This window comes from Cherax quadricarinatus, chromosome 29, assembly GCF_038502225.1.
Source record: "Cherax quadricarinatus isolate ZL_2023a chromosome 29, ASM3850222v1, whole genome shotgun sequence".
Taxonomy (NCBI): Eukaryota; Metazoa; Arthropoda; class Malacostraca; order Decapoda; family Parastacidae; genus Cherax; species Cherax quadricarinatus.
The window spans coordinates 1,930,229-1,953,728 of record NC_091320.1 but is presented as its reverse complement, the minus strand read 5'-3'; the positions used below and the strand labels follow the sequence as shown (position 1 = coordinate 1,953,728).

General features: G+C 38.1%; 1 protein-coding gene across 4 annotated transcripts in view; it reads left to right on the top strand.

The window, feature by feature from the left end:
* Positions 1–23,500, top strand: part of LOC128690500 (receptor-type tyrosine-protein phosphatase H) — a 59,099-nt gene that overhangs the window by 22,325 nt on the left and 13,274 nt on the right. The window contains exons 3-9 of one of the 4 annotated variants that reach the window (XM_070089584.1): positions 4,514–4,771; positions 7,865–8,155; positions 9,154–9,438; positions 11,923–12,408; positions 18,040–18,330; positions 19,645–19,850; positions 21,208–21,383. In XM_070089584.1, coding sequence (XP_069945685.1) covers positions 4,514–4,771; positions 7,865–8,155; positions 9,154–9,438; positions 11,923–12,408; positions 18,040–18,330; positions 19,645–19,850; positions 21,208–21,383 — 1,993 coding nt within the window. The remainder of the gene's footprint in view (positions 1–4,513; positions 4,772–7,864; positions 8,156–9,153; positions 9,439–11,922; positions 12,409–18,039; positions 18,331–19,644; positions 19,851–21,207; positions 21,384–23,500) is intronic. The other 3 variants (XM_070089586.1, XM_070089585.1, XM_070089587.1) reach the window with 3 other exon arrangements.

Sequence of the window (23,500 nt, the reverse complement as noted above, 5' to 3'; positions counted from 1 at the left end):
ATCATCATGGGCTTGGCATCGAGAGTTTTGATGGTTCTCATTATCCTTCCTATCATTTTCCTAGCAGATGAGGTGGATCCATTGTTGTGGTCTTTTAAGGTGAGATCCTCTGACATTATCACTCCCAGGTCCTTTACATTACTTTTCCGCTCTATTGTATGGTTAAAATTTGTCGTATACCCTGATACATTTTTAACTTCCTCAAGTTTCACATATCTGAGTGGTTGAAATTTCTCCTCGTTGAACTTCATATTGTTTTGAGTGGCACATTCTAAGATTTGGTTGATGTCCGCTTGGAGTCTTGCAGTGTCTTCGATGGAGGTCACTGCCATGGTGATCCCGGTGTCATCCGCAAAGGAAGATACGGAGCTATGACCTACATCTCTGTCTATGTCAGAAATGAGGATGAGGAATGGAATGGGAGCGAGTACTGTGCCTTGTGGAACAGAGTTTTTCACCGTGGCTGCCTGGGAGTTTACTCCGTTTACTATTACTCTTTGTGTTCTATTTGTCAGGAAGTTATATATTCATCTACCAGCTTTCCCTGTTATTCCTTTATCACACATTTTGTGTGCTATTACACCATGGTCACACTTGTCGAAAGTTTTGCAAAGTCTGTGTATACTACATCTGTATTTTGTTTATCCTCCACAGCATCCAGGACCTTGTCATAGTGGTCCAGTAGCTGGGACAGACAGGAACGACCTTCTCTAAACCCGTGTTGCCCTGGGTTGTGTAATTGATAGGTATCTACGTGGCTGGCGATCTTGCTTCTTAGAACCCTCTCAAAGATTTTTATGATATGAGATGTTAGTGCTATCGGTCTGTAGTTCTTTGCAATTGCTTTACTGCCACCTTTGTGGAGTGGGGCTATGTCTGTTGTTTTTAGTGACTGTGGGATGACCCCTGTGTCCATGCTCTCTCTCCATAGAATGTTGAAGGCACGCGATAGGGGCTTGTTGCAATTCTTGACGAACACGGAGTTTCATGAGTCTGGGCCTGGGGCAGAGTGCATGGGCATGTCATTTATTGCCCTTTCAGAGTCTTGTGGAGTTAGGATAACTCCACAAGCCAGTGATGACACACACTGCGCTGGTGATGCCAGTGATGACGCATACTGAGCTGATTATGCCAGTGTCATGCTGGTGATGCCAGGGATGACACTCACTGCGCTGGTAATGCCAGTGATGACACTGCATTGGTGATGCCAGGGATGACACACACTGCGCTGGTGCCCACGCAGCATAGTGCACAGTGCGCCCATGCTTGTAAATAACTCGGTAAATCTTGCCCTATATATACTACAAAACGTTCAAAATTTTCAGCTGACCAGGCGATCTCGAATACTAAACGAAATTAGTGACAGATAAACCAAAAATAGGAAAATCTCTCCTCGTTAAACTAAAACACAACTGAAAACAGCTGATTTTTTTGTGTTTTCCATTTTTTGTCTCATTTATATTTTATTTAAAATTCTTAACAATCCTGTAAGAAAAATATTTGAATTTAATTTATAAAAAAAAAAAAAATTATGAAACTGTCAATAAAAGTCAAACTGGCACCCCACACATACCAAAATTATTATAAAAAATTTTCCTTTTAAGATACACCAGTAATCAAGGTTTGAAGCCCATCAGAAGAAGTGTTCTCTAGTTATTATGCTAAAAACAGTTTACATAATAAAATTGGAAGGGTGGTGGAGTGGCGATGTATGTCAGAGATAATCTAAATTGTAAGATTAGAAACATCGGACACAGAATCTGTTTGGCTACAGTTTCTCGAAGGGCGTGAAAAATTATAGGCCCCCAAACCTTGATAGGGAGGGCAGTAAGCTGCTATGGGACGAAATTCTAGATATGAAAATGTTGTGTTAATGGGAGATTTTAACTTTAGACAAATTGATTGGAACAATATAACAGGAAATCTTGAATCTAGTGACTTTCTTGATACGGTTCAGGACTGCTTTCTAAAACAGTTTGTGAGAGAGCCAACTAGAGGAAAGAATCTGCTTGACCTGGTTCTTGCCAACAAAGAATCACTAGTTAATAATCTTAAGGTTAATGATGAGCTGGGGAAAGTGATCACAAATCACTTAGTTTCAGTATATAATGGAATTACCCAGATAACTGCAATCAAGTCGCTGTCCCAGATTTCTGCTTGGCCGACTTCATGAGACTGAGAAATTACCTGGCTGGGCTAAATTGGGATGACCTTACTATGGGTCAGGTAGGTAGGGTTGGTTACCAATATAACATATTTCATAGCACAGTGCTAGCTGCCTAGACGACTTTTGTCCCGAGTAGGGAAATTTGATCTAACAAAAATGATCCCAATGGATAAACAATAGATTGAAATATCTCATTGGTCAAAAGAGAGGCATATATAGACGTATCAAAAGAGGGGATGGGCAGTTAAAAAATCAATATATTCAATTAAAGAGAGAAATTAAAAAAGGAATGAGAAAAGCATAAAGGGATTATGAAACTAAAGTCGCAAGGGATTTGAAGACTAACCCAAAAGTGTTCTTTCAGGTATACAGAAGTAAGATTAGGGACAAGATTGGTCCACTTAAGAGTAACTCAGGTCAGATCACTGACAGTGATAAGGAAATGTGTGATCTTTTCAATACCTACTTCCTCTCAGTTTTTTTACTCAGGAAGATACTAGCGAAATTCCAGAAATAATAAATTATGTAGAACAGGACGATAATAAACTATGCACGATTGCGGTAACTAGTGACATGGTCCTCAGACTAATAGAGAAACTAAAACCTAACAAATCCCCAGGCCCTGATGAACTGTTTGCAAGGGTGTTAAAGGAATGTAAAGAGGAACTTAGCATACATTTGGCTAATCTTTTTAACATATCACTACAAACTGGCATACTGCCTGATAAGTGGAAAATGGCAAATGTAATACCTATTTACAAGGCAGGTGACAGGTCGTTAGCTTCGAACTATAGATCAATAAGCTTTACCTCCATAGTTGGTAAATTTATGGAATAAATAATTGGCGAAGCAATTCGTGGCCATCTTGATAGGCATAAATTGATTAATGAATCTCAGCACGGTTTTACAAAGGGGCGTTCCTGTCTTACGAATTTACTAACTTTCTTCACTAAATTACTTAAGAAGGTAGATCATGGTATTGAATATGATATTGTGTATATGGACTTCAGTAAGGCTTTCGATAGAGTTCCACATCAGAGGCTATTGAGGAAACTTAAGGCACACGGAATAGGAGAAATTTTTTCCTGGGTAGAGGCATGGCTGACAAATAGGCAGCAGAGAGTTTGCATAAATGGGGAGAAATCAGAGTGGGGGCACGTCACAAGCGGTGTTCCTCAGGGATCAGTGTTGGGCCCGTTGTTGTTCACAATTTACTTAAACGACGTAGACGAAGGAAGAAATAGCGACATAAGCAAATTTGCTGGTGACACCAAAATAGGCCGTCCAATTCTTTCTAATAAGGACATTAGAGCACTCCAGGATGATATGAATAGACTGATGCAGTGATGTCAAACACACACTCCTGACATCTTGTGAGTGATCTTGATGTCAAACACACACTCCTGACATCTTGTGAGTGATCTTGATGTCAAACACACACTCCTGACATCTTGATTTTTTCAATAGTGATACTCTTAAGATCAATGTTTTATATATTCTGGAAATAATAGAATTTCTTCCAATTTTGAAGAATATTTTATCAATTGTTTTTTCCGTTGTCTTCAACAATATTATGAAAATTTGCAAAAAAATGTGTAACGTAATGCATTTAACAATGATTCTCGTTTTTACAATACATGGATTACAATCGCCAACATAAAACATGATGTAACTTGTTTGTGATGGTTGCTGAGTGAACCCAGAGTTTATAACTTGTATCTCACAACATTATCTCTCGGAAATCAATATCCAAATTTAATCAGAATTTGGATATTGATAAGAAATGTCATCTCACGTTTTCATATGGATACCAATATTCTAATTAGTTGAATAAAATTAGATAATTGGTTGAGAGAACCCACAAGTAGGCATGGAATACTTCCTCCTGTGGATTTTTCAATTGTGACGCCGCCTACAACTGCTTCAGTTCACTTGTCTGCATTATATATGTTCCTTCTCAGGGCATATTCTGTAGTTTTATCAAGACTGATAAACTGATCACTTGAATTACAGGTTGAGGGACTCATTATCTCATACTTCTCCTTATCTTCCACCATTCTTCTCTGTATTGGACTGAGGAATCCACTGTGTGGAGAAATGTTTTTACAACAAGGATACCAAAGTGTTGCAAAGGTTTTTTATTCATTAAAACTGGTAACGTGGGACTGACACCTCCTGATAACATTCTAAACGTTCTTTTAAGATTCATTTGTACTGGAAGTTTAAAGGTGATAACAAGAGACGTTCTCAAGTTATTGCATAAAAACTTTAGAGGAAGAAATTATTCTGACAAACACTAAATGTATCCTCTTGGGGTGCAACGTAACTTGTAATTTTTCTCGCCAGATAATCAAACACTTGAGCTGACATCGTCAACAAACAGTATAGAGGCTGTGTGGGGTGAAGTGTCAGGAGCGACCTATTACACCATCAGCTGGAGTCCCGAGGACAACGGTGGGACTGACAATGTCACTGATGGTAACAACACGTATACTATCACAGGTCTTGTGTCGTGTACTAACTACACTGTCACTCTCCAGCCCTGGACTGAAACAGATGAAGTCGGTGACAAACAACAGTCAACAATATTAACAATGACTCATGGTAAACAAAAAAACTATTATTCAGTTTCTAAAGAAAAAACTACTTGTGTTTTGTTATTAGTTTCAAATATTTTATAAAAAGTTTTCCTAAAAAAGTAAAGAAGTCTTCAAATTACTTAAAATCAAGAGAATTATAAATATATTGTTATTATTATGAACATGGGGAGCGTTAAACCCGTAGGATTTTACAGCACATGTGGGGGGGGGGGAATTGAAGGTATTCAGGCTTAATTCAGGGAACTGAAACACAGATCTAATTTCCTAGATCAAGAGCTCCTCACCAGCGTCAAGAAACCTCCCTTGAGGGGAACCCAACCTGAGCATCCTGGACCTCAGTTCACTCCAACAGCTCTGCAGCGCTGGTGGGTAACTGCTTCTGAAACAGCTCATTTAATTCAGGAGTTTGAGAATTCAACTGACACCAGTTGACATTTGTTAAACACATGACATCACTTATACAAGCCGAGGTGTAGATAGAATATCCATTTATTGAAAACATCAGTGATATTAGTGTCCTGAACAGCAGTGATCTTGACCTGAAGAGCAGACACACTACAGATCCAGCTGCGGCAGAGACTCTGCTAAAGACTCAGAAACTGTAGTTTACCAGTATGAGATGTGTATTAGTGAGAGCCTTGTCAACAGAGTTAAACCTGAATACCAAAATGGCAAACAATACCGACAAGTTGGTAAGTAAGACACATAGGCAACAGTTAGGCATCTTTATTTCGAAACGTTCCGCCTACACAGTAGGCTTCTTCAGTCGAGTACAGGAAGTTTCAGACTATGAAACAGAATTCTTCTCCAGGCTGAGGGACTGACAACCTCAAGTCTACATCTTCAAGGGTGATGGACTGATTACATCGTCTTCGCATCTCTACTGTTCCTGCCTACTTCCTGTACTCGACTGAAGAAGTCTACTGTGTAGGCGAAACGTTTCGGAATAAAGATGACTAAATGTTGCCTATTTGTCTTACCAGAGTTAAACCTGCCACAGATCCTATTAAACATAACTTCCACATTTCCAGCCATCCTCCAGTCAGAGACAAGTCCAGTAAACAACTCAGATACAATTGATATCGCTGAAAATAATTGCTTGTTATTTTCCAGACTTTCCATTGCCTCCCAGATACACAACAGTGATCTGAATTTCCTTCGTCATAAAAAAAAAAAAAATGCCGATCCACCATTACTGCTTAAGATGGAACACCTAAGAACCGGAACTGTCAGTATTTTTTTTTTTTTTCACTGCTTGAAGGAGATCGCGGAAGTTAAAGATTCTCTAGTCCTGTAGTGGAAGTTGCCATTTCTCATGGTGGGGTTATTGTTAACATAATGTAACCTAGAGCTGCAAGAAATGTTTCAGGATTATGTCACTTGTGTTTTAAGAACATCAGAAGGAGCACTACAACAGGTTATAGCTGCAATGAATGACTCTTTTCAGGAGTTTCTTTCATTCGTCTATAAATAAAGCGATAAAACGGCCAGTCGTCTACAACTCTATTGCTAAACCAGTGCTTTACTATCTGTTCTATGTCTAAATTTTTCCAACTTGAACCCATTGTTGCAACACCTATCATGGTTAGATATTTTTATCACATATTTATATTCCCTTTATTTACTCCTATCTTCCATTTATACACAGAAATTATATCACCCCTAATTATAAATCTTACCGGAGAATTCAGATTTAGTGTCCTCAGTCTCCCACCAAGGCAGGGTGGCCCCGAAAAAGAAAAGGCTTTCACCATCATTCACTCCATCACTGTCTTGCCAGAAGGGTGCTTTACACTACAGTTTTTAAACTGCAACATTAACACCCCTCCTTCAGAGTGCAGGCACTGTACTTCCCATCTCCAGGACTCAAGTCCGGCCTGCCGGTTTCCCTGAATCCCTTCAAAAATGCTACCTTGCTCACACTCCAACAGCACGTCAAGTCCTAAAAACCATTTGTCTCTATTCGCTCCTATCACGCTCACGCATGCTTGCTGGAAGTCCAAGCCCATCGCACACAAAACCTCCTTTACCCCCTCCCTCCAACCTTTCCTAGGCCGACCCCTACCCCGCCTTCCCTCAACTACCGATTTATACACTCGAAGTCATTCTATTTCATTCCAGCCTCTCTAAATGTCCGAACCACCTCAACAACCCCTCCTCAGCCCTCTCGATAATAGTTTTGGTAATCCCGCACCTCCTCCTAATTTCCAAACTACGAATTCTCTGCATCATATTCACACCACACATTGCCCTCAAACATGTGCAGTCCACACTTGTACAATCATGTACGGTCCACACTTGTACAATCATGTACAGTCCACACTTGTACAATCATGTACGGTCTACACTTGTATAATCGTGTACAGTCCACACTTGTACAATCATGTACAGTCCACACTTGTACAATCATGTACAGTCCACACTTGTACAATCATGTACAGTCCACACTTGTACAATCATGTACAGTCCACACTTGTACAATCATGTACAGTCCACACTTGTACAATCATGTACAGTCCACACTTGTACAATCATGTACAGTCCACACTTGTACAATCATGTACACTCCACACTTGTACAATCATGTACAGTCCACACTTGTACAATCATGTACAGTCCACACTTGTACAATCATGTACAGTCCACACTTGTACAATCATGTACAGTCCACACTTGTACAATCATGTACAGTCCACACTTGCACAATCATGTACAGTCCACACTTGTACAATCATGTACAGTCCATACTTGTACAATCATGTACACTCCATACTTATCCAACAATGTTCACTTCACACTTGAACAGTCATCAGAAATCCACAGATGCTGTATAACCATGTGCAATCTATACTTGTACAATTATCCACACTCCTCACCTGTACAAATATGCGCAGCCCACTGGTATAACCATGTACAGCCCTTACTTGTGTACAACTATGTGCAGCCCACACTCGTGATTACACTTCAGTTTGTTGTTAACGCATTGTGGGTAAAATGTAACGTCAGATCTCGTCATGTTAGTTGTACATTTTTCGTAAAGATTTAATTAATTTTACAATTTTCGTGTAAAGTAACACAGCAGTTTATTCATCCGCAGCTTCAGACCCGCCTCAGATGTTGACAGCAGATGAGGTGGAGGACCAGTCCGACAAGCTGACTGTGAACTGGACAACACCTGAGGCTCCAGGACCTCTGTGTCCCGTCACTAACTACAGTGTCACCTGGGATAATACAAACACGCAGGTTCTGGTGGATTCGGCGATCACCAGTGATACACACTTCACCATTAGTAACCTGGAAGCTTATACCAACTACAACGTCTGCGTGGTTGCCATAAATTCACTATATTCTGAGCCAAACTGCACTGTCTCCCAAACCGACCAAGATAGTGAGTGCATTATAATTCTTTTTAATTATGTAAGATTGCAAGAGGCAATAATTAAAACATTAAAAAATGTATTTAAACTTGAAACAAATATTACATTATTCTGTTCAGCATTTGTCGGCACATAAGATCTCCAGGGAATGTATAACGTCTTGTATTTATTTCCGAGTTAGTGCTGCTCTGGCTATATTTATTTTGCATTTCAACTTATGCACTGAGTTAACTTTAATTTCTTCCTTAGTACATTCTATTTATTCACTTTCGTCTGATGATTTTTTTTCACTATATATTTATTTCATTTGTGCTAATTTGGTTTTATTCTAAATCATTGTAATCGTTATTTTATTAATTTTCCTGATAATGTAATCTTTCAAGTTATTACTTATGTTAAGAAACTAAAGGTTCCCTTATCACATATCTTCATTATGCTTCGTCTCTCTCAAGTTTCTATGCTTCCAGTCTCTTATTACACTTTTTTTTTTTATTCGCCGGTATTCTCCCGGCCCGGGTCTTTTCCAAGTAGTTGGTGACCGGGGTCTTTTCCAAGTAGTTGGTGACCCGGCCTTGGCTCCGTATCTGGGGAGTGTCTCGAGACCTAAGTCTCCCATGGGAGGAGGTACAAGTACCTCCTCATCTTTGACGCCAACTGTCCCCAGGCCTAGCCACAGTCCCCGCCCTCACGGGGCTCGTAGGGAGAAGCTAGGCTTCCAGTCTCATATTACACTCTCCCACAATGGTCGGTCATGTACTTCTGTACCTTCCCGGTACAGATATACTGATTTTTCTTTTATTTACCTTTTTTTTTTAAACTTAGTAGGTTTCATTTGATCGGCTTCAAAAAATATATCAATCACTTCATGTTTCGAGTACACGTAATGATAAACTTAAAATCATTTGAAATAAACACTTATTACTATTCAAAAGATTATTATTTATATATAATTGTAAATTTTGTCTTTATTTTCTTTGATTTCTGTACATTTTATATATTTACCTCGCAGAGCCAGGAGTTCCAGGTAACCTCACGGTAGATTGCATAGGTGCTCGGTCTTTATCGATAACCTGGAGTTATCCAGACGAGCCAAGAGGAATCATAACTAACTACATTGTTACCTGGAACACAACAGACGAAGATAATGTCACTGAGGCTATTGTGGAAGCAAATATAACAGAGTATACCGTCAAGGACTTGGAGCCGTGTACTACCTACAACATCACCCTCCGGGCTGCCACCTGCAAGGGCTATGGTGACCAGGAAGTCAATGTAACCACTACTGATGCTGAAAGTGAGTCTACAGCCCATTTATTTTTAATTTCTAGGTACATTGTGTAGTGTTGCAAAGTGATTAAGTATTTGTGATCTTTATATCGAAAAGCTGCATTTTAATTGTCGTTCAGTTCAGTATTTGGAACGACCACAGATCGAAATGTACAAAATCTGGGTCTGTGACATACCTGAAACACGCTTGTTATAGGTCTAGAATTTTTGAATTCTTTCGTCTGAGATTAAAGTAAGATTCCTGTTGGTGTTTGTAGCTCTTGGACCCTTACTGACCTAAATCTGAGATAATACTGCACATCCTTCAGAAACTTCTTTTAATTTCTTCGTTATAACTTTTACGTTTGTTTACTCGATGTTTATTATATTTACTGATGAGAGGTTGAAGAGTCCCTTGAAAATTTGGCTTTTCCAAAAACTTCTTTTACAGAGTGATAGATATTTCTTTTTCATTGAGAATGATGTAATTGTTTTTTTGAACCAAACCTAACTTAGAAAATTGTCTAACCTAACTTAAGCTAATATAATTTTCTTAGCAAAAAATCCGATATGTTTATCACAGGTCACCTTAAATTTATGTAATGTTACTTAAAATGAAATATATTTTCCTAGTTATGTTCAAACTGAATCTCGCAAAGTTATGGCAATAGTACATTTTCTCTCTGATTATCCAGCAGAAAACGTATTAACTTTTTAAAGCCAAACTCGCCAATGCGGCTTATTCGGCACGACATTTTATATATATATACATATATATATATATATATATATATATATATATATATATATATATATATATATATATATATATATATATATATATATATATATATATATATATATATATATATATATATATATATATATATATATATATATATATATATATATATATATATATATATATATATATATATATATATATATATATATATATATATATATATATATATATATATATATATATATATATATATATATATATATATATATATATATATATATATATATATATATATATATATATATATATATATATATATATATATATATATATATATATATATAGGTAGTAGGTTGGTAGACAGCAACCACCCAGGGAGGTACTACCGTCCTGCCAAGTGAGTGTAAAACGAAAGCCTGTAATTGTTTTACATGATGGTAGGATTGCTGGTGTCTTTTGTCTGTCTCATAAATATGCAAGATTACAGGTAAGTCTTGCTACTTCTACTTACACTTAGGTCACACTACACATACATGTACAAGCATATATATACACACCCCTCTGGGTTTTCTTCTATTTTCTTTCTAATTCTTGTTCTTGTTTATTTCCTCTTATCTCCATGGGGAAGTGGAACAGAATTCTTCCTCTGTAAGCCATGCGTGTTGTAAGAGGCGACTAAAATGCCGGGAGCAAGGGGCTAGTAACCCCTTCTCCTGTATATATTACTAAATTTAAAAGGAGAAACTTCAGTTTTTTCTTTTGGGCCACCCCACCTCAGTGGGATACGGCTGGTACGTTGAAAGAAGATATATATATATATATATATATATACATACATTATATATATATATATATATATATATATATATATATATATATATATATATATATATATATATATATATATATATATATATATATATATACAACCACTGTGAAAGAATAATGAAATTCCAAGCGCATTTGTGATCACTCACATTATCATGGAACTATAAAAAGTACATCAAAGGAAGGCATATAGAGGTCGAGACCACACCTCAACATCACATCCCACAACAAAGCAACACCTGATGTGCGACGACATCCGACTCATAAGAAAGGAACACTGCAGCAGGCCTGTTGGCCCCAACTAGGCAGGTCCTCACGACATCCCACTAATAAAGCACTCTACCCAAGAAATAAGATTTACTATTTGTCCAATGCATTATTAAATTCTTCCCAAATTTTATTAATTATAAATGAATCTAATTTTTATAAACCAAAAGAAATATTTATTTTATTCATATTATATTATTTATTCATATTCATATTATATTTATGAGTCGGATGCCGTCGCGCGTCAGGTGTTGCTTTGTTGTGGGATGTTATTACAACCCAGGAATCCAAATGGCCTGCTATCCTGGGTGTAAAGGGAGCAAAATAAACACAGCAGAAAAGTTTTGACTTATATTAATTATCCTTCACCAGCAATATGTACACTATGTACAGTGATAAGTATTAATGCACTCCACGGTAAGCAAGGCAGAATAGAGGCCACATGAAAGCAGACCGTGCTTCAACCAGCTCTAGAATGGGAATGATAAGGGGAGACAGGAGAGCGGTACCCACATAACCATCTTTTTATTGGCTAGAACCTGGTCACTAGTTGAACGACGGGGCCCCATCATCAACTCTTAGCAACCTGGTTCGCTGGTTGGGGGAGATAGCCTGTAAATGAGGGTGTGTACATGCGCCGAATAAAGGTTACGTACTCTTTGCATGCCACAGATGCGATGGTGAGGTGTCGTCTCGACCTTCGTATGCCCTCTCTTGAGCAACTTTACCAGCAGCTGAGAGAAGAGCTCAGAGTTGCTAAGATGGAGATACGGCGATTAACGGAGGAGAACAAGAGGATTCGTAGTAATCCTCCTGTTGTGAGTCCCCAGGTTAAGAGGGGAGCTTGGTCAGTGGCCGGGCAACATGGAACCAAGCTGAAGATCAAGAAAACGGTTGGAGAGGCAGAAACAACGAGAAACCAGAAGACTACCGTGGAAACTTCCAACCCATTCTCGGTGCTACCCGACGAATGTGAATGTTCTACTGGGAATGCCACAACGAGCACCAAAGAAGCATTGGCAGACGTGAGTGAGACATCCCTAGAAACCCCAACGAAGACCATCGAGAACGTCTTGACGAATTCTACAAGTGGTGTAATGCTACCTGGCGAATGTGAGTCGACTACTCGGAGCATCACGACGGACGACGCAAAGGAAGGTAAAAACATTGTTGTTGTTGGGGATAGCCAGATTAGGTACATGGATAGGGCATTCTGCTTGAAGGACAGGAGTAGGAGGCAGAGAGTGTGTTTTCCTGGGGCAGGGATGAAGGATATTGTTAGCCGTCTGGATGACATCATGAGAGGTAATGGGAGCAATCCTATTATCTGTCTCAGTGCTGGAGGCAATGATGTTGGCAGACGTAGGAGTGAGGACCTAATTAGCAGGTATAGGTCAGCAATAGAGATAATTAGGAGGAAGGGTGGGAAACCTGTCATATGGCATTTTGCCAAGGAGAGGAGTTGGAAATGAATGGTTGTCCAGAGCAATTGGTGTCAATTGCTGGCTGGACAAATACTGTAAGGAAAATGCGGTAACATTCATTGACAACTGGGACCTCTTCTATGGCAGAAATGACATGTATGCCAGGGATGGGGTTCCCTTATCTAGGTGTGGGGTGGGAGCACTGGCCAACGCAGTGGAGGGAGCTGTTAGGTCTTTAAACTAGGAATAGTTAGTGGTATGGGTTTTTGCGGGAAAACTGTGAAGTCTCAGGGTAGTAATATGAGTACTAGGAGAACTAGTAATAGGCAAAATGAGGTGGATATCGGAAAGCCAGTGGCACTAATTGACAAGGACAGTAATAGGTTTAGTGGAATAACAGAAAGGAGCAGGAATGATAAAGAGAAAGGAGGGTCCTTAAGTATATATTACACAAATAGTCGCAGTGCTAGGAATAAGATGGACGAGTTGAGACTAGTTGCTAGTGCAGGTAACATAGATGTATTTGCCATTACTGAGACGTGGTTTAATTCAAAAAGTCGGGACATGCCTGCAGAATGTCACATTCAGGGTTTCAAATTGTTCCAAGTAGATAGAAGTATCGGGAAGGGGGGTGGGGTGGCATTGTATGTCCGAGATCGCTTGAACTGTTGCATTAAAACGGGTATTAAGTCTGAAGTAACACATACAGAGTCTGTTTGGATAGAATTTTCAGAGGGGCATGAAAAATTAACTTTAGGTGTGATATACCGTCCCCCAAATTTAGATAGGGACCAGGGAAGACTACTATGGGAGGAAATTGTTAGGGCCACAAGGCACGATAATGTAGTAATTCTAGGAGACTTTAACTTTAGTCATATTGATTGGAATTTCTTGACTGGGAATTTAGAATCATACGACTTCTTAGAAGTAGTTCAGGATTGTTTTTTGAAGAAGTTTGTGACAGAACCTACAAGGGGTAATAACCTGCTTGACTTAGTTCTGGCAAACAATGAATCCCTTGTTAATAATTTAAAAGTTTCAGAGGAACTGGGTGCTAGCGACCACAAATCAATTACATTTAGAATTGAATGGAAGTATGATAGTAGGGATAACTCAGTAACAGTCCCAGATTTTCGCTTAGCAGATTACGATGGGCTTAGAGAACACTTATCATCTGTTGACTGGGGTAACGAAGAGAGCTATCAATATGACAGTCTTCTGAACACAATACATGCTGCTCAAAGAACATTTATCCCTTATAAAGAAATTAGATCAAATAGAAATGACCCAAAATGGATGAATAATAGGCTGAAATATCTACTAGGGCATAAGAAAGAAATTTATAGGCGTATCAAAAGAGGCGAGGGTCATCTTATGAATCAGTATATTGACATTAAGAGGGACATTAAAAAAGGGATAAGAAAAGCTAAAAGGGACTATGAAATTAAAGTTGCTAGGGATTCTAAAACTAACCCAAAAAGTTTTTTCCAGGTATATAGAACAAAAGTCAGAGATAAGATAGGTCCCCTTAAAAATAACTATGGGCATCTTACGGACAAAGAGAATGAAATGTGCTCGATTTTAAATAATTATTTTCTCTCGGTTTTTACACAGGAAGACACTAATAATATTCCGGTAATTAATTTTTATAGTGGGCCAGAAGAAGATAAATTATGTAACATCACAGTCACTAGTGAAATGGTTGTGAAGCAGATAGACCGACTGAAGCAAAATAAGTCACCGGGTCCTGATGAGGTTTTTTCAAGGGTTCTAAAGGAATGCAAAATGGAAGTCTGTGAACCATTAACTAATATTTTTAATTTATCTCTTCAAACAGGTGTAGTGTCTGATATGTGGAAGATGGCTAATGTAATTCCTATTTTTAAAACAGGGGACAAGTCGTTACCGTCAAATTACCGCCCAATAAGCCTGACCTCAATTGTAGGCAAATTACTAGAGTCAATTATAGCTGAGATTATAAGAAGCCATCTCGATAAGCATAGCTTGATTAATGATACTCAGCATGGATTCACAAGAGGCCGGTCTTGTCTAACTAATTTATTAACTTTCTTCAGTAAAGCTTTTGAGGCTGTTGACCACGATAAAGAATTTGATATTATTTACTTAGATTTTAGTAAGGCATTTGATAGAGTTCCGCACCAAAGACTGTTGAAGAAAGTAGCAGCTCATGGCATTGGGGGAAGAGTGCTCTCGTGGATCGAATCATGGCTCACAGACAGGAAGCAGAGAGTGTCCATAAATGGGGTTAAATCCGAGTGGGGATCAGTAACAAGTGGCGTTCCACAGGGATCAGTCTTGGGCCCGTTGTTGTTTATAATATATATCAATGATCTTGATGAAGGAATTACTAGTGATATGAGCAAATTCGCCGATGACATGAAGATAGGTAGGATAATTGATTAAAACGTAGATGTTAGGGAACTTCAGGAGGATTTAGACAAACTCTACTCTTGGTCAGAAAAGTGGCAGATGCAGTTCAATGTAGATAAATGCAAGGTTCTGAAGCTCGGGAGTGTCCATAACCCTAGCACTTATAAGTTAAATAATATAGAACTTAGCCATACAGATTGCGAAAAGGACTTGGGGGTTATGGTAAGCAGCAACCTTAAACCAAGACAGCAATGCCTAAGCGTACGTAATAAGGCAAATAGATTACTGGGATTTATATCAAGAAGTGTAAGCAACAGAAGTCCAGAGGTCATTCTGCAGCTTTATACATCATTAGTAAGGCCTCACCTAGATTATGCAGCTCAATTCTGGTCTCCATATTACAGAATGGACATAAATTCGTTAGAAAACATTCAGCGTAGGATGACTAAATTAATACATAGCATTAGAAATCTTCCTTATGAAGAAAGATTGAAGACTCTTAAGTTACATTCACTTGTTAGACGAAGAATGAGGGAAGACCTGATCGAAGTGTATAAGTGGAAGATAGGTATTAATAAAGGGGATATTAACAAGGTCTTGAGGATATCTCTCCAAGAGAGAACCCGCAGTAATTGATTTAAATTAGATAAGTTTAGATTTAGAAAGGACATAGGAAAGTATTGGTTTGGAAATAGGGTAGTTGATGAGTGGAACAGTCTACCTAGTTGGGTTATTGAGGCTAGGACTTTGGGTAGTTTCAAATTTAGGTTGTAAAGTAAAAGGACACAAGTGCAACTAATGTGACATTTATTGTGGCAACGTTTCGCTCTCCAGGAGCTTTATCAAGCCATTACAAACAATACATGGACACAGAGGGTATATAAAGGCTCAGAGTGAGGTGAATACTAGTGAGGTACCATTTCGATGTTCACTAGTGGTAGTAGTAGTAGTAGCAGTAGTAGTGGTAGTGACAAAAGTAATACAATATGGTAGAGCAATTAATTTGTACATGAGTAAAAGGATATAAAAGCTATTACTTGGGTAACATAAAAATAGGTTGGACAAATATAAACTGGAATGAGGCAGCTTGTTTCAGTGTTCACTCTCTGTGCTTTGTGTAGTATAACAGGAGAGACTATGTGATGGCAGGGTTTACTGTTTTCAGGAGGATTCTTGCTAAGACTTCGGAGATGGTGAAGCTGCCGTTGTTTTGTTTAATTGTATTCGAAACAGCGATCAGTGCTGATTCGAGGCACTTGCGTGTGCGGTTTCTTTGATCACTAATTGGGCGTCTCTGAATTTCATGAGATGATTGGTGGAATTTCGGTGTTGTACACAGGCGTTGTTCAGGTTATCGTTCCTACATGCGTAAATGTATTCATTGAGGCGGGTGTCGAGGTTTCTGGCTGTTTCACCTACGTACATCTTGTCACAGCCTCCACAGGGTATAGTGTAAACTCCTGCATTGACTGGTTCGTGGTGCTTGGATTTTGTCCTGGTTATATCCTTTATTGAAGTGCTAGAAGCGATGGCGACTCTGGTGTTAGCTTGTGAAAGTGCTTTTGAGACGTTCAGTGCAACCTGACTGTTGGGAAGAATTATAACTTTGCTGGGAGTGGTGTTGATGCGTGGAGAATTTATGATCTTGTAGATGAATGGTTCAGAGAACCGACATGTTGATAAATTAGACACATGTGCAACTCTTGGGTATCTTTATTGAGGAAACGTTTCGCCACACTGTGGCTTCATCAGTCCATACATAGGAGAAACTTGAAGAACAGGAGGAGAATGAGGTAATCAGTCCCTCAACCTTGAGTCGATGTGTTCAGTCCATCAATCTTGAGTAGAATACGGCAGATGAGCGGAGAAGCAGCTTATAAACCGTATGGCAGGAGAGGTGTAGCAGTCATAGGTAGTGTCACATTTGTTCAATGTGGAAGTAGGTTGTGCCCAAGAATTAGGCAAGCGAAGAATTCCTAAGTATTAAGATCCCAAGAAGTTGCAGTGTCTGACAGGTTTGTAGGTGAATGGTTCAGAGAACCGACATGTTGATAAATTAGACACATGTGCAACTCTTGGGTATCTTTATTGAGGAAACGTTTCGCCACACAGTGGCTTCATCAGTCCATACATAGGAGAAACGAAGAACAGGAGGAGAATGAGGTAATCAGTCCCTCAACCTTGAGTCGATGTGTTCAGTCCATCAATCTTGAATATTCTACTCACAGCCACAGGAGTGGCTCTTCCTCACTCCTACAAGATGTTATTCCTCCTTGCCCTATACACGAAATCACAGCTTCCCTATCTTCATCAACATTCAACAATTCCTCAAAATATTCCCTCCATCTTCCCAATACCTCTAACTCTCCATTTAATAAATCTCCTCTCCTACTTTTAACTGACAAATCCATTTGTTCCCTAGGCTTCCTCAACTAATTAATCTCACTCCAAAACTTTTTCTTATTTTCAACCAAATTTTTTGATAACATCTCACCCACTCTCTCATTTGCTCTCTTTATAAACTGCTTCACCACTCTTTTAACTGGTTCTCCATATTCTCGTCCTTCCCTGCATCCCTCTACTTTGTAAAAGCCCCTCACATGCTAACTTTTTTTCTCTTACTGCTCTCTACATCATCATTCCACCATATATATATATATATATATATATATATATATATATATATATATATATATATATATATATATATATATATATATATATATATATATATATATATATATATATATATATATACATATATATATATATATAAGCAAATTAGAATAACTGTTAAGATTATTTTCAAATTTTATATTTTATATCTAGATGGTATTCCGGGGGTCAACGCCCCCGCGTCCCGGTCCATGACCAGGCCTCAAACATGATGCTGCTGAGATAACATTTTTCAAACAGTTGTGAGAGTATAAATAACTCCTCGTTTGAGGGAGTAACACCCTCCATTGTTCCACAGTTCCAGCGTCACCTCAGTCAGTGTCATGTCGGAATGTCACCTCGCCTCGCAACGTCACTGTTTCTTGGCAGAAACCCACGACAAAATGCGTGGTTCGTGGCTACACTGTCAACTACACAGGATACGTCCAGTGGTCTGACGATGTCGAGACAAACACTACAGAAACTGAAGTCGCCTATGTTGACTTGACAAACTTAACACCTTGGACAAACTACTCCGTGTGTGTTTCTGCAGTCATCAGTACCTTTATTAGTCCTGCGAATTGTTGTTTCGTCACCACTCTCCAGGCAGGTGAGTTACTGGTGATATTATCACCACTAGTCCGACAATAGGTGTCACTGGTGATATTATAACCACTACTTAGAAGGCATGTGAGTTAATTTTGACTGTCACCACTACTCCCACTACCCTGGTGGTAGTTAACTTTAGTACTGCTACCCTGGAGGCGGGTGACACAATTCCAAAATTTATTCTCGTGGTGTTCCATCCTCGAGTTTAGTGAGATTCACATAATTATTCCAATGCTTGAAGTACAAGCTAACTTGTCCTAGATCTTATTCAAATGGAATTTCCTGTTATCGTACAAGCTTCCAGTTAACAACCTACAAGATTATTTTTCCTCTTATTCGACAAAGGATCCTGTTATCGACCAATGATTTCAACTATTTTCAACTTTCATTGGCATTTTTCCGATCATCAGTGTACGATAAAACATTTTCTGCTATCAACCAACAGGGACATTTTTACTGATATCATTCTTGAAGGACACTTTTTCTGTTATTATACTTTAGTGAAAAGTCCTGTTATTAACCTTCAAAGACTCGTTCTCTGTTATCACCTCAGATAACAGATGAACAAAAGCTCCAGCTGCGGGTCATCATATGACTAAGACCAGCGTCAGGAAACGCTTGTCCTGTTTCCTGACGAATCTTGCCTTACCTGCTGTTAACCTACAACAGCACTTTACTGTTATCATTCTTCAAAGGCACTTTTTCTGTTATCAGCCTTGCAGTGTACTTATACGGTTATTTTATAGCAAAAACCTGCCCTTGTAGTTTGAAAGATTCCTTGTAGTTTAATAACAGTAAAAGCGCCCATGTAGATGGCAATGATGAAAATAATAATGATAATGACTATTAGGATTTTGAAACTAAGCTAGTAGTGCCCTGTCTTCGGTTTTTAATTTGTGGATTTTTTTTTTTTTTGTAATTTAGAGTGGTAGTAGTAGTTACTACCTTGTTTATGCAATTTAAAGTTGTTGTAGCACTTACTGCCTTGTTTTTGCAACTGAGAGTGTTAGTAGCACTTACTATTTTGTTTTTGATATACCTGACGGCAAGTGTTTTATCTTTTGCACAAACATTGGATATAAAACAATGGTTGCATAAAAACCACCGGTGTTTTAACTATTTCTTTACTTTTCATCCAGTGTTACTGTGGAACCGTAAACATATCATATATTATCACATATTATCATATATTATATCGTGAGTTGATGATAAGCTATTTTATTGTATTGGTGAAGGAATCAATACAATAACTTAAGAGTAAATCTTAAAATTTTGTTTCCACTATTCGAAATTTATTATTAAAAAAAATTGACAGCTCCTGGGAGACCAGAAAACTTCCAGAAGACGTCGTCCAGCGCTAAGAGCTTAACTGTGTCTTGGAAGGAGCCCATAGAGCTGAATGGTGAGCTGACAGGTTACCTACTGACGTGGGGTGATGATTCTGTCAACCTCCCAGCTGACGCCACCAACTACACAATGTCCAAATTACATCGAAAGACAAACTACAATATCACTCTACAGGTAATATGTTACGAGACAGTTTTACTCAGTCGTGGGAAGACAGCAGTACAAGAGGATCAGTGATAATTCATAGACAAGGGAAACAGAATCTTTTAAGACGTTTCACGTGAGTTGGGGCTTTGTTAAGTAACAAATGTATGTTAACAGTCAGGTTTGTAGTGCACTAATATATCTTTGCATCGAGTACTGTGTTAATATTTGTTTAGAAGAATAAGTCAGGAGGTCGACCAACTTGTGGTTATCCTGACGTACAATGTATCGTTTTAAGTTAACGTTAATCCAACTTTAGCTTTTATGATCTCTGCGTTGAACCTTCGTTAAGAAATTCAGTGAACAGATTTTGTCCAGCTGTTCGTAAGTGTGTCTTGTAAATGGCTCAAGTCGGACCGAAACGTCGTCATGAGCTTCTCTCTGCAATGTGCAGGTTACTTATGTATTGTTCCAGTCACGATATTCTGCCTTTTTAATCATTAAAAATGCTTGTTATATACAACTTCAGCCTCAGATAGTTTAAAGCTACTCAACAGATTTTGAAAAATAAAAATCACAATGCATAATTTACCTTAAAATTGGAAATTTATCTATATTCTACATTTCGGTCCGTCCAGGACGACCGAGTCACTGCTTCATAGTCGTCCAAGATAATGCTTAACGAAGGCTCGTAACATTATTAAATGTTTATTTCCAATTTGTGTTAGTTGTGATTCAGATACTTTCTTACTGTCAAATTAAAATCGTTAATTATAATCACTGTACTTTTAATGCACCTGTTTAATATTCCATTGAAAATTCTCTCGTCTACTTGAGATGACTGAAAAGGTGATCTCTAAACCATTTCTGAATTACTTTATTAATGTACATTTTAATATATATGTTCGAAACGATGTTTTAAAAGATTTGTATAGTTATTGATATTGAGGTTATGGATAGTTTTTCTAATTTAACACAACCCAAAGATTTTACTGATCTATCAATAGCGAAGAAAATAACCAGGAAGAACACAGTTACCAGACGTCACATTATGTGTTTAACCAAGATTCAGTAATCCACATAATATTGTATTTTTTTCCCTTAACAAGGTTAAGGTCTGAACTTTCTTGGTAGTTTGCAAGAGTTTGCTGTGCTAGCAATAAAAGTATTTCACATGTTCCTGAGAGTTGCTTCTTCGTGTAATAATAATAATAATAATAATAATAATAATAATAATAATAATAATAATAATAATTTATTTCAGAATGATGCAATGTTTGTACAGAGATGGGTGACATTTAGTTGTGCATAAAGAAAACCCATAGTTATGTAGATCATAAAAATATTTGGAAATGTACTAATGCCAGAGTCTCATGTCCACCTGCAGGCAAGTACGCTAGCAGGCTGCTGGGGAGAGATGGCACAGATACAGGAACCGACTGAGAATGGTGTGAGTGCTGGAGCTGTGGTGGGGGGTATTGTGGTCAGCCTTCTACTGCTGGCTGCCATAGTTATTCTTGTCAGAAAGAGAGTGTTGGGCAAAGGAGAGGCACCTGGACTACGGTAATGATGTTGTTGCTTGTTTCTTCAGAGATATTGTGGTTCCACTTGTGTTCCTGAAGATCTATGTTCCCTAAGTTTGTTTATATATTAATACACACACACACACACACACACACACACACACACACACACACACATACACACACACACACACACACACACACACACACACACACACACACACTCACGGAGAAGCGAGAGTGGGGCCAGGAGCCATGACTCAACCTCTGCAACCACATATAGGTGAGTACACACACACTCACAGTAGTTACCACTAAATAATGATCTGACATAATAAAACACAATACCGTGACGGGAACAATATATATAATAAAGCCGCTCTCAACAAACTACAAATTCCTCTTCTCATTACACTATCATTACTAAAAATTTATGTAATTATACTCATGTGAATTTACTTCTTTTTCAGGCCCCCCTCCCCCCCCTCTCAAAATAAAATAGAAACGATGCGTATACATTTCAAAAACTTGTGCCCCTCCCTGCCACAATTTGTCAATATTTAATCTCTGGTTTGATCAAAATATTATAATAACCACAATGGAAATAAGTCACTTCGTCTGACTACGTGTGATAATTGTACTAATGTGTACCTGTACCTAAATAATCTTACTTGTAGTGTAAAATTCTCTTTGAATAATAAATAAGAAATCCACATGAAAAAAAATAGCACACTAGCTGACTTTTGAGACATTCTAGGTAGAACCTGCAAGCAAATGTCCCACTAGTTATATTTGTGTCCTTTTACCTAACATTGTCGGTAATTCTACTAATATTAATACATATTATTTGAGTAAAAAATTATGCACAGTTATTTCATGTTCAATGAGAATAACTGTATTAGTAAGTAAAAACATATGTGCGTTACCACACAGGTTTTCTCCTGTGTTATGGTTTGTTTACAATCGTGTCATTACGATTTCGTGAGTCATATCGCTTTGGTATTTGTTAACTCTTTTCTAATTTGGTTTTCTGTATTGCTTTCCAGTGGGCTTTGCCTTTTTTATTATCTTCTTTTTCTCAAATCTTTACTTAGAATTAATAATGATAGAGTAAAGAATGAGGAGACTCGATTGATATAAAAAAATAACTATAGGCCAGTACCCTCAGCCCATTTTGTATTTCTTCATTTCTTTTCGTATTTGACCTACAAAAACACGATGGTAAGATAAGATTTTGTTAGTATTTATAATTAAGAGACTTACCCATTAAAATCAGTGCGCCATCAGGGATCGTCAGTCTTATTTTCACTGGAATCCTATGAACTTCGCCTTCCCCAGGGTGCCACCTAGAGCAATCGACTAACGCTCCAGGTACCTACTTCTAGGTGAACACAGCAGGTGAACAGTACCGGGGAGCATTCCCCAGTCCCTCAGTATGTGAATTTAATAAGATATCAACCGAGCCCCAAGCTCCATCTTCAACGTTTTACATAGACCTTGTAAATGGTATCAAGAACAGTCTCTGAGTATCTGTACTTAATATCAACAACAAACTCCGAGGTTCTTGTAACTGTCATCAACATTAGCGTCCGATTATTTTGTAGATGACATCAATAACATTCTCTTAGGATATTGTCAACGCTGTCAACAACATTCTCTAGGGATCTTGTACACAACATTAATAACATTATCTGAGGCGCCATTTATCAGCAAGTCTTTCATTATACCTTCATCTTCACAAAAAATTCTGGCGTAAGGAAGAAATTTAAGAAAATATTCAAGATATTGATGCTCATTATCTTCTGTAAATTATAATTTGTTCAAAGTCTCGTTTAAAAAATGTTAGTGAAAGATTTGGTTCACATGAGACTGGTGTCGCAGCCCAGCTAGAGGACAAACTTCCTGATTGATATTCTGGTCAACTGGGCTGTTGTTGCTAGCAGCCCACACACCTCCATAACCATCACAATCTTGATAATCAAGAACATGTAAAGCATAACGTTTCAGTATCACATTTGATCCCTCTACTTATCTCCTGTCAATATTACAAATGTCTTCTAATACAACGTTGCAACTTATTGCAAGACACATTTTAGGACACAGTGGCATCTCAAGTTAATAGCTATCTGATACAGTTTCCTTATTTAACTAACTATG